Here is a 15,019-nt window from a genome sequence, read left to right on the forward strand (position 1 = left end):
TGGGCATCATGCATAATAGTTTAGTTGTTATACTATGTTTCAGGTTTGTTTATTCATATATCTCGCCTGAAATTTGTACAAAAATGTATTCTGATTTGCTGCATCAATGGGTGCCCTGCCCTCAGGACCGAGTCACTCGTCTCATCAATGGTCTGCAAACATGCTTCATAGCAGCGGGTAAGGGAACGAGCTGCGGCAAATCAGAATGGAGGTAGCCGATGCAAATCTGATTTCACACCTTTGTATTTGTAACCTTACAATGTAGATAACGTATGAATGATCATGTTTAACAAGCAAATGGAGTTGCTTGAATCCAGTGCTTATGACTTCGGTAGGATATTCATAACATCATAGCATGAGCTAAGTTTGCATCTAAAAATGCTAACTCCACACTTGCTCTCCACTGCCAATCTTTTTTTTTTGGTTGACAAGATTGAAAAAAAACTTCTCTCCAACAACTCCTAATCTTTCTGCACTTAAAAAAAAATCAACCCAATTATTCTGCACTTGGGAAAATCAACTCAATTGCGCAGAAATATACGCCCATATCCATCGGCCAATCTAGAGGTCGAAGAATGCGAGAAAGAATAAAGAAAGAACAAGGAGTAGAACAGAGTGATATAAAAGTGATTTAAAAATAGTTAAGAATTCCTAATGCAAGATCATCTTCAATATTTTAGGAGTGAGATTTCAAAAACTGTTGGAGAAACCCAACAAATATGCTTTCAACTTTTTTTTGCCACTTAGAAAACACACTGATTTACCAATTCTTTTTTTTTTTTGAACTATTTGAGATGCTCTAATGACTTTGGTATGGTCGCATCCAAAAAATTGTAACTCTAAGTTCAAAAAAAATGTAACTCCAGAACAAGATTGACTGCAGCAGCAGGATCACTGTCCAAATAAAAAAAATGGCACATTCACACAGAAGGCAATGCTTTGCTATCAACGATAATGAAGCCCCTGGTACAGATATTCACATTCACAGTGCAATACTCATACATAAGATGGGAACAAGATACATGATAGTATAGTGTAGCTCAAGGGCCCTTGTCCACTGCAGAACAGAGGGAATCTTCAGATAGATCAAATTGCTTCAGGCAGAGTGAAAAGCCACCATCAGATAGATCAATCCCCAGTCCTTGTTCAGAATGCACATGACAATTGTGGAAGCAACTGAAAGTGACAAACCATATGGAGTGATCCAGAAATTGGCACAAAATAATTAGAGATATACAACGACTAAGCAGTTTCTAAGGAGCATAACTAGAGCACAACCACCAAACACAATACTCTCATCGTTGAGTGTACGGACAACATTGTGCCAATCTAGTAAAAAAAAGCAAATATAGGACTCAAGGGCCAAGGCCACAGGAGAAACCAGTAACAATCACAACCTATAGCAACTGATCATCCCCAAGACTTCATCAGAACAATCACAACCTATAGCAACTGATCATCCCCAAGACTTCATCAGAACAATCACAACCTATAGCAACTGATCATCCCCAAGGCTTCATCAGAACAACTGAGATTCTTCCTTTTCCACCATTGCCTCTACAATGACTAGCTCCCCACCACATCAACCGCCTTGTCCAGCAGGATTCAAGAAAGAGGGTGGCCACGCGATTGTGTAAAGATAGGTCAGCGCCCCCATGGGCTCTACGTTTGGAAACTTCTCGAGCTTCATAGTTTCAAGATCAACGGAGAAGAGATGATTCCACTGCCGAAAGAACACAAGGCCAGCGGCCACTCCGACGACATCAACCTCATTCCGGTGGTATGACTGGAATAAAGGATCGATCATCTCCGTCAGTGCCTTGTGGAACCTCATCGATTTCTCCACCCGCCTCCATACCATCCCACCATCACCGTCGGCTGTGCCAGCCCACACCTCGACGCGGAAGCCGCTCATGGTGAGCAGGTGGAGGACATTGACATCCTCCTCTTCCCCCCTGTCGACGGCGTCGATGCGAAGCTCCCGAAGGGCAGGCGGGAGGCCCAGAACCGAGAGCTCCATGGACGCCGTGCTGAACGCCACCATGCGCTCCCCACCCTCGAGCCTCCAGTACAGCGACCGGTTCGCCTGCATCACCCGGGAGCCGGCGGCTGGATCGGGCTGGCACGCGATGCCGGCGACGTCGGCCCAGGAGAGCTCGCGGGATGCCAGGACCAGCGCGCGCAACTCGGGAGAGGCGGCGTCCCGCGAAATGCAAACCACCCGGAACTCCGACGAATCGCCGTCGTCGGCAAAGAGGCCGTACCCGACGGCTCGCCCGGCAGGAGGAGCGGGGAGGGAGACGCAGCGGTGGGAGATCGGATCCGCGACGGCGAGTTCATGGGACCCCAGGTTCTCGAGGAGAAGGCGGCCGTTGCGATAGTCCAGGTGCTTCCACGTGGCTGCGCCCTGGCCCAGACAACCGCCGCCGGGAAGGAAGGAGAGGGCGAAGTCGCCACCGTCGGCGGCCGCTGCCGCAGACGACGACGAGGGGGATGAGGAGGAAACATAGATGGGTACGAAGTGGGATTTGCCGCCGTGGCGGTTGGAGAAGAGGATGACGCAGCCGACGAAGCGCGGGCAAGAAGAGGGGTGGCGGCGTCGGAAGCGGCGGAGGAAGGGCGCGCTGCGGGCAGCGCGGAGGAAGGGCTTGCAGGCGGCGGCTGCGCGGAGGAGGTCGGCGGAGTCCGGAAGGCGGATGAATACCTCGCGGAGGAGGTCGTCACCCAGCGCGGCGACGGGGGCGCCGGCCGCCGGAGCCATGCCGCGGTGGCGCACACGGAATCAGAATGGACAGGTCAAGTCTGTGAATTGAGTGGGTGATGGTGAATGGTAAAAGGAAAAAGGCAAAATTGGCTCCTGGACACTCTTAAAAGCTGGCTTTTGCCTCAGACCACTAAGGTCTTGTTTAGTTTCCAAAAAATTTTGCAAAATTTTTCAGATTTTCCGTCACATAGAATCTTTAGACACATGCATAAAGTACTAAATATATACAAAAATAAAAACTAATTGCACAGTTTGGTCGAAATTGACGAGACAAATCTTTTGAGCCTAGTTAGTCCATGATTGGATAATATTTGTCAAATACAAACGAAAAAGCTACAGTGTCCATTTTGCAAAATATTTTGGAACTAAACAAGGCCTAAAAAAAGATGGCTCTGCCAGAAACCATTACAAATGTGATGTAATTTGCTACAAGACACTATAACCTTTATAATAATATAATATTTCACAAGTAAACAAGTCATATAACACATAATATTGGACAAGTCTACCCTTGTCCTTCAATTCTGCAATAGAAACGTTTCATCAGCTACAGAATTCACTGTTCGTGAGAAATCTTTTTTATCTGCGTCAAATGGAAACAAATCAGAATTAGAAAAAAAAATGAGAATGGGAATTATTATCAGAATTAGAAAATTGCATTATTACCCATCAAACACAACCAGAATTGATGCAAAATTGCATAATCTTATCTTCCAAGTCCTTGCATCTTGCAACTGTGAAGCATGTATCCGCCAATTACTTTTCAGCTTTGAAGTCCTCATACATTTTGGTCTTGTTTACTTCCAAAAAAATTTACAAAATATGAATAGTAGCATTTTCGTTTGTATTTGACAAATATTATCTAATTATGGACTAACTAGGCTTAAAAGATTCGTCTCGTCAATTCCGATCAAACTGTGCAATTAGTTTTTATTTTCGTCTATATTTAATACTCCATGTATACGTCTAAAGATTCGATGTGACGGAGAATCTGAAAAATTTTGCAAAATTTTTGGGTAACTAAACAAGGCCTTTGAAGGTAAGAAAACTGAAAACATCTAGTCTAGGCTATTGGAAATTTTCATGTGACATGATGTGGCACTGCCTAAAGTTACCAAACACTATCAGAAATTATCAGTAAACTTTTACAAACTTGTAGGACAAATTAAGATACATCCTACATAAACAAGGGCATAAATAGGACACGAATAAACACCCAATACGTTTTGATTAACAAATGCAAGCCTAAAGACACAGCAGTTTAACCCTAAGGAAAAATAACAGAACACTTACCTGTTGGGAACTCATGAAAATCAGCATGGTCCTACAAGAAAATCTCGCAGTAGAATCGTGGAGGCTCCACCTGTGTGATTCTCCCGCCAGTAGAAACTGCAGCTCCGCTTGGAGGTGCCATCGAGGGGAACCTCTGCAACCAGCACCGGCCTTTGCCGCCGCCACTTGAGGAAGCGCCGCGCCACCATGTAGTAAGGTCAATGTCATGGGAGGGGCCGCCACCGTAGCCGGGAGGGGACGGCACCGCAGCCAGGAGGGGATCCGCCGCCGCCGCCGCCGTAGCCGAGAGGAGATCAGACGCCACCGCCGTCGCCTGGAACAGACCTCGTTGCAGCCCATAGAGAAAGAACGAGAGGCTCTCGTGAGGGAACTAAAGGGGAAAGGTAAAAATGTCAATTTTCATGGCTTTGATTAAACCTGAATATAATAATAGATATAGTGTCTCTCAGCAAATCTACATCTATTTACAGTGTCTTTTGGCAAAGCTAAATATTTTTAATGGTCTACAGCAAAAGCCACGTTCCAAGAGTGTCTCTGAGCAAATTTTGCCAATGAATAATGGTTTTGCTATAGTGACGATAGTTTTGTCCTTTTCTTTTTAAATTATCTCAATTAAATTTTTAAAAAGCATAGTAAATTATAGAAAAATCATAAAATATAAAATTAATTTTATTGGACTCCACATAAGTAGATTTACATAATGAACATATAGTATGACATGCTTTAGTACAAAGTTTTTACTATAAAAGTTTTGTCTTTTTCTTTTTTTATTTATTTTCGCTAAATATTTAAAAAATCATAGTAAATTATAGAAAAAATTATATAAATATAAGATATAATTTCGTTAGACTCCACAACATATCTATACAGCAAATATATAATATGGTATACTTTAGTATATATTTTTGTTGTAGCTTTAGATCTATGCTTTTCATAGTTGCAGCTTCTATAATTATTTTGTCAAACTAAAACATATATATATTATATTTCATTTTGTATATATACTCATGTGGAGTCTAAGAAAGTTAGATTTTCTATTTTACTATTTCTCTATGATTTACTATAATTTTTCAAAGATTCAACTAAATAAATAAATAAAGAAAATGACAAAACCTTTATAACAAAAACTTTGTACTAAAGCATACCATATTATATGTTTACTATATAGATCTACTTATATAGAGTCTAAAAAAATTAGATTTTCTTTTTTATGATTTATTATGACTTTTTAAAGATTTAGCCGAAATAATTGAAAAAGAAAAGGACAAAACCATTGGTACCGTAGCAAAACAACTATTCAGTGTAGCAAAACCGTATTCGAAACCGCTTTAAAAAGATAAAATGCACGGTTTGAAAAATTAAGAAAAGTAGTTTGTCCGATTTTAAAGTTGAAAGAGAAAAAATAGACTTTCGTAAAAGTTGGAAAGGAAAAATAGTAGACTTTTTCCATGATAAAAAAATGAGGCAATGCGTGGTTGCTGGTTTTAGGCTTTGGCATCCAGTGGGAAATACATCGGGCCATAAGCTTGAGAGCGTCTTCATCGGTTTTTTTATACTCACTCCGTCCAAAAAAAATACAATTATTACTTTTCAATTTTAATCACACGAGCCATATTAAACGAGAAGCACGGGTAGTCTGGTAGTGTATCTCAAGTCGAAATTAAATAAAAATTTATAATGACATAACCCAATTAAACGAGAAGCACGGGCACTCACAATACAGACTATATTATAAAGTCTAAAGTTATTTATTATCTCGAATAATGTGGATTCAGAGTCTAAATAAGATTTGAAGTTTTATTTTTTTCTACATCTTTTCTTCAATAAATATACTGCCACATCAATAAAATACTATAAATAATATGTAATTAATTGTCTTGGACTCATTTAGATTTAGAATGCGAATGCCCGGCTTGTTCGTTTCGAGACTTTCCCCATTATTGCCCACCGAATTCTCGACTTGACCTTTCCACTCCGATCCCGGCCCAGGTGCGTCATCGCCGCATGGCTCCGGCGGCCGGCGCCCCCATCGTCGCGCTGGGCGAGGACCTCCTCCGCGAGGTCTTCATCCACCTTCCGGCCTCCGCCGACCTCCTCCGCGCAGCCGCCGCCTGCAAGCCTTTCCTCCGCGCTGCGCGCAGCGCGCCCTTCCTCCGCCGCTTCCGCCGCCGCCACCCCTCCTGCCCGCGCCTCCTCGGCTGTCTCCTCCTTTACCCCAACCGCCGCAGCGGCAAATCCCAATTCGTACCCATCTCTGCTTCCTCTTCCCCTTCCTCCTCTTCTTCCTCCTCGTCGTCTGCGGCCGCGGCCGCCGACCGTGGCGACTTCGCCCTCTCATTCCTTCCCGGCGGCGGTTGGCTGGGCCTGGGCGCAGCCACGTGGAAGCACCTGGACTGCCGCAACGGCCGCCTTCTCCTCGAGAACCTGAGGACCCATGAACTCGCCGTCGCGGATCCGATCTCCCGCCGCTACGTTTCCCTCCCCGCGCCTCCCGCCGGGCGCGCCGTCGGGTACGGGCTCTTCACTGACGACGGAGACAAGTCGGAGTTCCGGGTGGTTTGCGTCTCGCGGGACGCCGCCTCGCCCGAGCTGCGCGCGCTGGTCCTAGCCTCCGGCGAGCTCTCCTGGGCCGACGTCGCCGGCATCGCTTGCCAACCCAATCTAGCCGTCGGCTCCCGGGTGATGCAGGCGAACCGGTCGCTGTACTGGAGGCTCGAGGGCGGGGAGCGCATGGTGGCGTTCAGCACGGCGTCCATGGAGCTCTCGGTTTTGGACCTCCCGCCTGCCCTGCGGGACCTCCGCTTCGACGCCATGGACAGAGGGAAAGAAGAGGATGCCAATGTCCTCCACCTGCTCACTATGACTGGCTACCGCATCGAGGTGTGGGCTGGCACGGCGGACGGTGACGGTGGGATGGCATGGAGGCAGGTGGAGAAATCGTTGAGGTTCCACAAGGCACTGACTGAGATAATCGATCCTTCACTGGAGTCATACGAGAGGATCGATCCTTCAGTGCAGTCATACCGAGATGATATAGATGTCATCGGGGTGGTCGCGGGCCTTGTGTTCTTCCGGAAGTGGACTCATATATTCACCATTGATCTTGAAACTATGAAGCTCAAGAGGTTGCCGAAAGCGGATTGCCTGGGGGCGCTGATCTACCCTTACACAGTTGCGTGGCCACCCTCTTTGTTGAATCCTGCTGAACAAGACAAGCGCTTGATGTAGTGGGGAACTAGTCACTGGTGGGTTCCTCATGCAGCTCTGAGTAATTATACCTGCTTAAACACAGCCATCTCAACCAAGCATTTCATTCATGTTTTCTAGTACCACTTATTTAAGTTAGTACTTGTTATAAAGATGATCGGAAATTTAACTTTTGTGGTGGAAAGATTATGCTAGTGTCATTACTGTTCAAAACTTTGATTGTTACTAGTTTGTTAAGTTTGGCATACTGGCGTAACTGAGTCCTTTTGACTTTGATGTAGGAATATGACGGTAAGCACCAGCATTAGATGTTTTTGCAGAGGAGATGGTGGAAAAGGAAGAATCTCTGCTATTCTGATGATGAAGACTTGTGAGACTTGATAGTACAATAGTTGTGTTTGGTTGGTGTGTTCTAGTTATGCTCCTTGGAAACTGCTTAGTCGTTGTATAACTCAAATGTTTTGTGCCAATTTCAGAATCACTCCATCTGATTTGTCACTTTCGATTCCTTCCACAAATTGTCATGTGCATTCTCAGCAAGGTCTGAGAATTGATCCATCTGATGGTCGTATTGGCTTTTCACTCTGCCTGAAACAAGTTGATCTATCTGAAGATTTCCGCTGATCTTCAGTGGACAAGGGTCCTTGAGTTATACACTATAGTATCCCATTTTATGTAGTACGAGTATTGCAGTGTGAATGGACAGTTATCCTGCTGCTGCGGCCAATCTTGTTCCAGGTGGAGACTCTGGAATTGCCGTTTTTGGATGCGTTAGCTGGTGCTATACTACTACGATGTTAGAGCATCTCCAACCATTATGCATTTGAAGTTATGCATTTTAGGCAAATTGCAAACCCCCAAATGAGAATGGCAAGGCTAAAATCGGGTGATCTCCAACCGTTATGCAAAATGCCAAGTCGATCCCGCGCCAAACTTCCCGCGCGGCTGTCCTTCCCGCGCGGCACTCCTTCCACGCGCGGCCAAACAGCCCGCCGTCGGCCTGCGCACGTTCAGCTCGCCGCCGGTCTCCACGTTCAGCCCGCCGCCGGCGCAGTTTCCATCAGTTTTCGGTCTCCACGTTCAGCTCGCCGCCGGTCTCCACGTTCAGGCCGCCGCCGGCGCAGTTTCCATCAGTTTCCAGTCTCCACGTTCAGCTCGCCGCCGGTCTCCACGTTCAGCCCGCCGCCAACTCCAGCAGTTTTCGGTCGCCGCCATCTCCATCATCGCGAGCAGGAGAATTTTGTGAAGCCAACATGGGATCGAGGGTACTAGAGAATGGATCTAGCCGTATTGCACAGCGCATCGCCAAGGTTTGAACTTCGTAGCCGAATATGTTGATCCAATTCATGTGGTCTTTGTTCGATGTACTGAGTTGCGCAGTTGTTATCAGTTGCGTGCTTCAAGATCACGTCGCCGAAATCAATTGCTTGACGACTCTTCGGATGACGAGGCCTACGACATGATGACAGCTGTTTGTATTGTGCGCACGTTTTTGCAAAAAAAAAGAAGTCATGGTGGTTCGGTCCCTGGACACGCTGTCATTTTTCGCAATAGAGTAGGCGGCCACCGGAGGATGTATCAAGATTATTTGGCGCCGAATCCGACGTACGGTCCAGATTTGTTTCGTCGGAGGTTGTTGTTTTGGACATTACATTAATTCATAATATTTGTTTTGTTATGTCAATGTGCTGACCTTTTGTTTTTAATTCTTCAGATTCAGAATGAGCAAGCCACTTTTCTGTCGCATCATGGATGCTGTTGAAGCACATGATAATTACTTTGTGCAGAAAACAGATGCCTGTGGTGTGCTCGGTCTGAGTTGCTTCCAGAAAGTGACTGCCGCTCTTCGTATGCTCACATATGGAGTCTCTGCTGATTCTACAGATGAGTATATCCGTATTGGTGAAAGCACTGCCCTTGAGAGCCTGCGTAAGTTTGTTGCTGCAATTGTTGAAATATTTGAAGCTGAATACTTGAGACACCCCACTGAGGCTGACGTAGCACGCTTGCTGGCAGTCAATGAGAAAAGAGGTTTCCCAGGCATGTTAGGGTCGATCGATTGTATGCATTGGGAATGGAAGAATTGTCCAATGCAATCACAGGGGCAGTACAAGGGTCATGCGAACAGGCCAACTATCATTTTAGAAGCTGTTGCATCTCATGATCTTTGGTGTTGGCATGCATTTTATGGCATGCCTGGCTCTCATAATGATATAAACGTTCTTCACCGGTCTCCACTGTTTGACAACTTGGCAGAAGGAAAAGCTCCAGAGGTGAACTATACCATTAATGGGCATGAGTACAAGATGGGATATTTACTCGCCGATGGTATTTACCCCCCTTGGGCCACTTTAGTGAAGACCATCTCTAATCCTATGGGCAACAAGGCCAAATATTTTGCAAGAGCACAAGAAGCTGTGAGGAAGGATGTCGAAAGATTTTTTGGTGTATTTCAGTCTAGGTTTGCCATTATAGCACATCCAGGTCGCATTTGGGACAGAGAGACACTAGCATTGATCGTGAGGGCTTGTGTTATAATGCACAATATGATTGTTGAAGATGAAAGAGTTCTGGACCCCGATGAGCGGTTTCCGGATGCCCCAAATGATAATGTGCAACCTTCTCATGGGACGCCCACTCGCACACTGGCTGAATTTATTGAAGCTAGTAAAAAGATTAGAGACAAGCCAACACATTTTCAGTTGCAAGAAGACCTCATCGAGCACCTATGGAACCGTCATCCTGATTTGTACCCCATGGAACCGGCAGCATGATGTGTAATCATCATAGTCTTAATTATTTCTCATATTGTTTGCATTCAAGTGTAATAAACATTTTTATTAGTGTTTTCATTCAAGTGTACTGAACGTATTTCATGACGATACATGAGGACAGCTGACAAATCACTGATCATCAGACAAAACAACACGTCGCCATCAGCAGAGAATCAGCAGCACGGCGATCTCCACATTGACAGCAGCAGGTGCAATGGCAGAGAATCAGCAGTCCAATCAGCTCAAATAAAATATGACGAACATGAAATCTAAGCAAGACAAGAGCACAGCATACATATATATAACAAATAGTCCTTAATAAAAAATCTTTGTGTGATACACAAGTAGAATGACACCAGTTTTGGTTTGAAAACAAACAAAAATAACAGCAACTTGGTTGGATGAAAACAAAAAGAACAGTAACTTGGTTCAAGGCATCAAGTTGTAGGCAAAATCTAATTTTCAGCGTGTCGCGCAAGGATCTTCTTCCTCATTATGTGAATCCACTGCAGTTGCTCGTCGTCGAGGGAGCTCGTGTCAGCTAGCATTATTTCTTTCTCCTCCTTCATTAGAGTTGCTTCAGCGAATTTCTTCTCCACCTCAATTGAAGCTTTGTCTACCTCAATCGTAGCCTCTCTTGCCTTATCTCTTTCCTTGTCACGTTCCTCCTTCTTCTCCATCATCTTGTCCAACAATGCAATGCAAGGGTCGTTGCCTCCCCATCTAGCTTTTTTTGCCTGCTTCTGACCCGGGGGCCTCTTTCGTTCTGCAGAACCTGCATCAGCAACCTCTACAACTTCATCATTATTCTTTTCGTCCCCTGTACTCGGCGTGGAGTCCTTGGTAGTCTTCTGTTTGTTCTTAGTGGCTGGTTTCTGCCTTGTAGCTTGTTCAAGCCTCCATGAATTCCACTTGTCTTCATCCTTGAGCTTATACCAGCAGTGCATGAAAGCAAACGACTTATGCTCTTCGTCGTCTCCCGTGTAGGTCTCCAAGGCATCATTAATCTGCACAAGTGAAAATATAAAAAAATGTTTAAATATGTAAACTGAACCAAATAATGGAAAATGTAACAAAAGAACAAACTCTGAAACTGTACCATGTCTTGTATAGTCTTTCCACTAGCATTCCTACGAAGAGTCTTGTCATAAGCCGCACAAAACTTGTTCACTTCTTTCTGAATAGTCCCCCACCTGTGCATTATTGAATTCTCTGTCCTGGCAACGCTAGATTTCTTATGTTCATCAAAGTATGCACGAACTCGACTCCAAAATGTTGCTTGCCTTTGATTGGCCCCGTGAATTGGATCTTTGCTAACTTTACACCAAGCTACGCATATTATTTTGTCTTCCTCTTGATCAAATTTTTTAGACCTATGTGAAAGACCCTTCCTAGCAGTACGGGTAGCACCTACATCGGTTGCCTGCAATTCCACTACATCTTCTTGAGAATCATGAGGCATAGCATTACTATTAACTTGGCTCTGTGGAGTCACTGGAAAGGCAAAATCGTTTAAACCAGGAATATGCTCAGAATCAGATGTCAGTATGTTTGTGTAGAATCCGAGTCCATCCATTTGAACGAATCTGCAGCAAAGGTTAAAATAAAAGGAGTCGTCATAACTTATCATACAAAGAATATGTAATCATGTAAAACCCTAGGAACATGTCTACAGATGGAGCTGAATGTGCAAAACATGTGTATGGATGGACGATATGTGTGGTGAGCTACGACTTGACTCGTTGGATATATACAAATGAAGCATATCAACCATGCGCGCATTATTTTACATTAGCACAGCGCATGGAAGCACGAAATAAAATACGTACTCTCAGGTTGCATTGGCAGTGGCACACAGCTGGTACAAGGCACGCACGCAGCTTGAACAACCAAATATTGCACCACAAATCTTGCTGTGTGAATGTGTGATGGAGAAGTAAGCAAGTACTGGCCGGGTAGCTAGCATGCGTACACCGCCACCGGCCGGCCGGCAAATCGATCGGTCTCGTTCACCAACAGGACACTGGCGGATATCATCGCCCTGCCGTGCGAGGCCGGCCATGCGCGCACGCAAACGATCGACGTGCGTGAGACACAGACAGCTGGTCGGCTCGCACAGGCGCGTCCTCTGCCGGGGACCGGTCCGGCCGTCGTCCGCCGGCGGGTCGCCGTCCGCCCGCCATGATCCGTTCGTTCCGATGCACCACCCAACACCGACTGAACAATGGGATCGAGCAGATCGCGATGCCCTCCGCTGCACCCTTGTTCGGCGAATGAACATCCGCCGTCGCCCTAAACCCTAAACGACCTAGGAGCCGCGGCCATGCTCCGATCCACGCTCAGCTACTCTATATACGATGAATATGCATGATTACCTGGCCGGCGTTGATGAGGAAGGCTTCGTCGCGAGCGAAGCTGTCGAAGAGGACGCGCGAAGTTTCTGGCGGCGCGAAGCCAAACCGCGCGAAGGGAGGGATTTTGCATAGCCGGACTCCTTTGGCATATATGCCAAGTTTCCCCCTCCAAATGCATAGCTATGTAAAATGCAAAGTCCAAATGCATAACGATTGGAGGGGGGTTTTTTGGAGTTTTATGCATTTTGGTAAATGCCAAGTCCATTTGCATAATGGTTGGAGTTGCTCTTATGATATCATACCGAAGTCATTAGCACTGGATCCAACGAGCTCCATTTACTATAGTTTTATTGAACATGATCGCTCATACGTAATCAGATTTGCATCATTATCACTACCAAGATAGACGCCATACAATGAGATTGTGCATACAATACACAGGTTCCCTGGTAGATGAGCCAAGATGAGTCATGAGTGACTCGTGAAGGCAAGGCACCCATTGATGCAGCAAACCAGAATGCATTTTGCACAAATTTCAGGCGAGATATATGAATAAACAATCCTGAAACATAGTATAGCGACTATCATGTATGATGCCCAATTGCCCATGGAAAATCATACATGTAAACAAGAAACTAGAATGGACGATAGACACCTGACATTTCACAAAGCATTGCTCTCTACTAGATCTTCTTGATCACTGGCAACTGCGGACAACTGCATCAGCACATCATCAGGGCGAGACCTTGGGGCCATGACAAAAGAACGGACCTCCTTTTCCAGCTCAATCCAGCTCTTGCCAGTGTCCTTCCTCAAGCCCTTTTCTCTCATCCTTTTCAGGATCCTGGCTCTGTCATCCCATCTGCCCTCGGATGAGTAGATGTTTGAGAGCAAGACATAAGCGGCAGTGCAGTCGGGGTCCAGGAGGAGCAACTTCTCTGCTGCATATTTTCCAACTTCTGAGTCCTTATGGAAGCTGCAAGCTCCCATTAAGGCCTGCCAGAGAAGAGCGCTGTCCTTGAAAGGTCCATCTTCTATGAATGCTTTGGCATCATCCAGCTGGCTGGCTCGGCCAAGCATGTCAACCACACATGCATAATGCTCCACCTTCGGATGGATTCCATATTGTGATGACATGGAATTCAATATCTCCAGTCCCTTGCTGGCTGATCCAACATGGCTGCATCCATGGAGCAGTGACAAGAATGTGACATTAGTGGGCTTAACACCATCGGCTTTCATAGACTCAAACAATCCAAAAACCTCGGAACCATGACCATGTCGTGCAAAGGCCGCAATGATGGAATTCCATGTAACTGTATTCTTGCTCGGCGTTCCATCAAACACTTCGATAGACTCCTGTAGTTCACCGCATTTAGAATACATATTGATCAGACCATTGCAGACATAGGTGTTCCCTCCGAAGCATTTTTTTATGACCAGGGCGTGGATCTGCTTCCCAAGAGCAAATGGCGCAGAAGCACCGAAGGCCCCCAGAACTGCAGAAACCATGTTTGCATCAATGTCGATTCCTTTGCCGACCATCTCAGCAAACAATTCGAATGCCTTCTCCTCCAGTCCATTTTGAGCAAACCCAACAAGAATCACTGTCAAGAAAACTTCATCAGGATCCTGACAGGAGCGGAACACCCTCAACGCATCCTCCATTAACCCACATTTGGAGTACATATCCATGAGCTCACTCTCGACATGGAGATCAGTCTCGAACCCAGCCTTAACGACAAGCCCATGAATCTGCTGCCCTTCGCTGGCAGCAAGTGATCCGGCGCATGCTAACAAAGAGCTCGAGTACGAGGCCCTGTTAGCGTCCACCGCGTGCCTCATCTGCCGGAACAGAGACAGACTCTCCCTATATCGTTCTGCCCGAGCCATCCCGGAGACCATGGCCGTCCACGTGACGACGTTCCTGTCTGCCATGGCGTCGAACACCCGTTCCGCCGAGCCCGGGGAGCTGCACTCGAAGTAGGCGGTGATCAGCGCGTTCCCGACGGACACCTCAGCGTCGAGCCCGCACGACACCGCCAGCCCGTGCACCACGGGGAGCGACGCGGCGCCCGTGCCCCCACCCCCGTCAGCACGCGCGCATGCGGACAGGACGGTGGTGAGCGTGGCGTGGTCGCACGCGGCGGCGCCAGGCGCGGCGCGCAGCATCCGCCTGAGCAGCGCGAGCGCATCCGCGGCCGAGGCGGACGCGGCGAGGAGCGAGTTCCAGGACACGGAGTCCCGGAGGGGCATTTCGTCGAACGCCCTGGCGGCGTCCCCGCGGCGGCCGCAGCGGGCGTACATGGCGACGAGGGAGTTCCATACGGCGAGCACGTGGTGCAAGCTGGCACTACGGTGTGGGCAGAGGCGGAAGTGGGCGGGGTTCTTGGCGACGACGGCGTGCAGCGCGGTGCCGAGCCGGAGGTCCCCGGCGCGGCCGCAGCGGGCGAGGAGGCCGCTGAGGTGGGCGTAGTTGAGGAGCGGGGACCACGCATCTCTCATTCGGCGTCGGTCGATCGTTGCAGATCGACAACAACAAACTCACCTGACAGTATTTTACTCTTGTTGATTGAGGACGGAATGAAAATAAAATAAAATAGGAGATAGGCCTATGGGCCTTTTTT

General features: G+C 46.8%; 4 protein-coding genes across 4 annotated transcripts; 2 read left to right on the plus strand and 2 right to left on the minus strand.

Moving 5' to 3' along the window:
- On the minus strand, positions 920-2,823 carry LOC8075963. Its single transcript, XM_021446972.1, has 2 exons — positions 1,444-2,823; positions 920-1,397 (listed from the first exon to the last, which is right to left on the minus strand). Exon 1 carries the CDS (start codon positions 2,759-2,761, stop codon positions 1,583-1,585), a length of 1,179 nt encoding a protein of 392 aa, XP_021302647.1. The 5' UTR covers positions 2,762-2,823; the 3' UTR covers positions 920-1,397; positions 1,444-1,582.
- Positions 5,974-7,936, plus strand: LOC8069488. Its single transcript, XM_002439226.2, has 2 exons — positions 5,974-7,302; positions 7,546-7,936. Exon 1 carries the CDS (start codon positions 6,062-6,064, stop codon positions 7,283-7,285), a length of 1,224 nt encoding a protein of 407 aa, XP_002439271.1. The 5' UTR covers positions 5,974-6,061; the 3' UTR covers positions 7,286-7,302; positions 7,546-7,936.
- Positions 8,167-10,038, plus strand: LOC110430253. The gene is made up of 3 exons (XM_021447577.1): positions 8,167-8,574; positions 8,655-8,752; positions 8,979-10,038. The coding sequence occupies exons 1-3, from the start codon at positions 8,167-8,169 to the stop codon at positions 10,036-10,038; spliced, it is 1,566 nt and encodes a 521-aa protein (XP_021303252.1).
- Positions 12,760-15,019, minus strand: LOC8069489 (pentatricopeptide repeat-containing protein At3g05340). Its single transcript, XM_002440544.2, has one exon. The coding sequence runs from the start codon at positions 14,895-14,897 to the stop codon at positions 13,056-13,058; it is 1,842 nt and encodes a 613-aa protein (XP_002440589.1). The 5' UTR covers positions 14,898-15,019; the 3' UTR covers positions 12,760-13,055.

The sequence above is a fragment of the Sorghum bicolor genome, chromosome 9 (genome assembly GCF_000003195.3).
Source record: "Sorghum bicolor cultivar BTx623 chromosome 9, Sorghum_bicolor_NCBIv3, whole genome shotgun sequence".
Lineage (NCBI taxonomy): Eukaryota > Viridiplantae > Streptophyta > Magnoliopsida > Poales > Poaceae > Sorghum > Sorghum bicolor.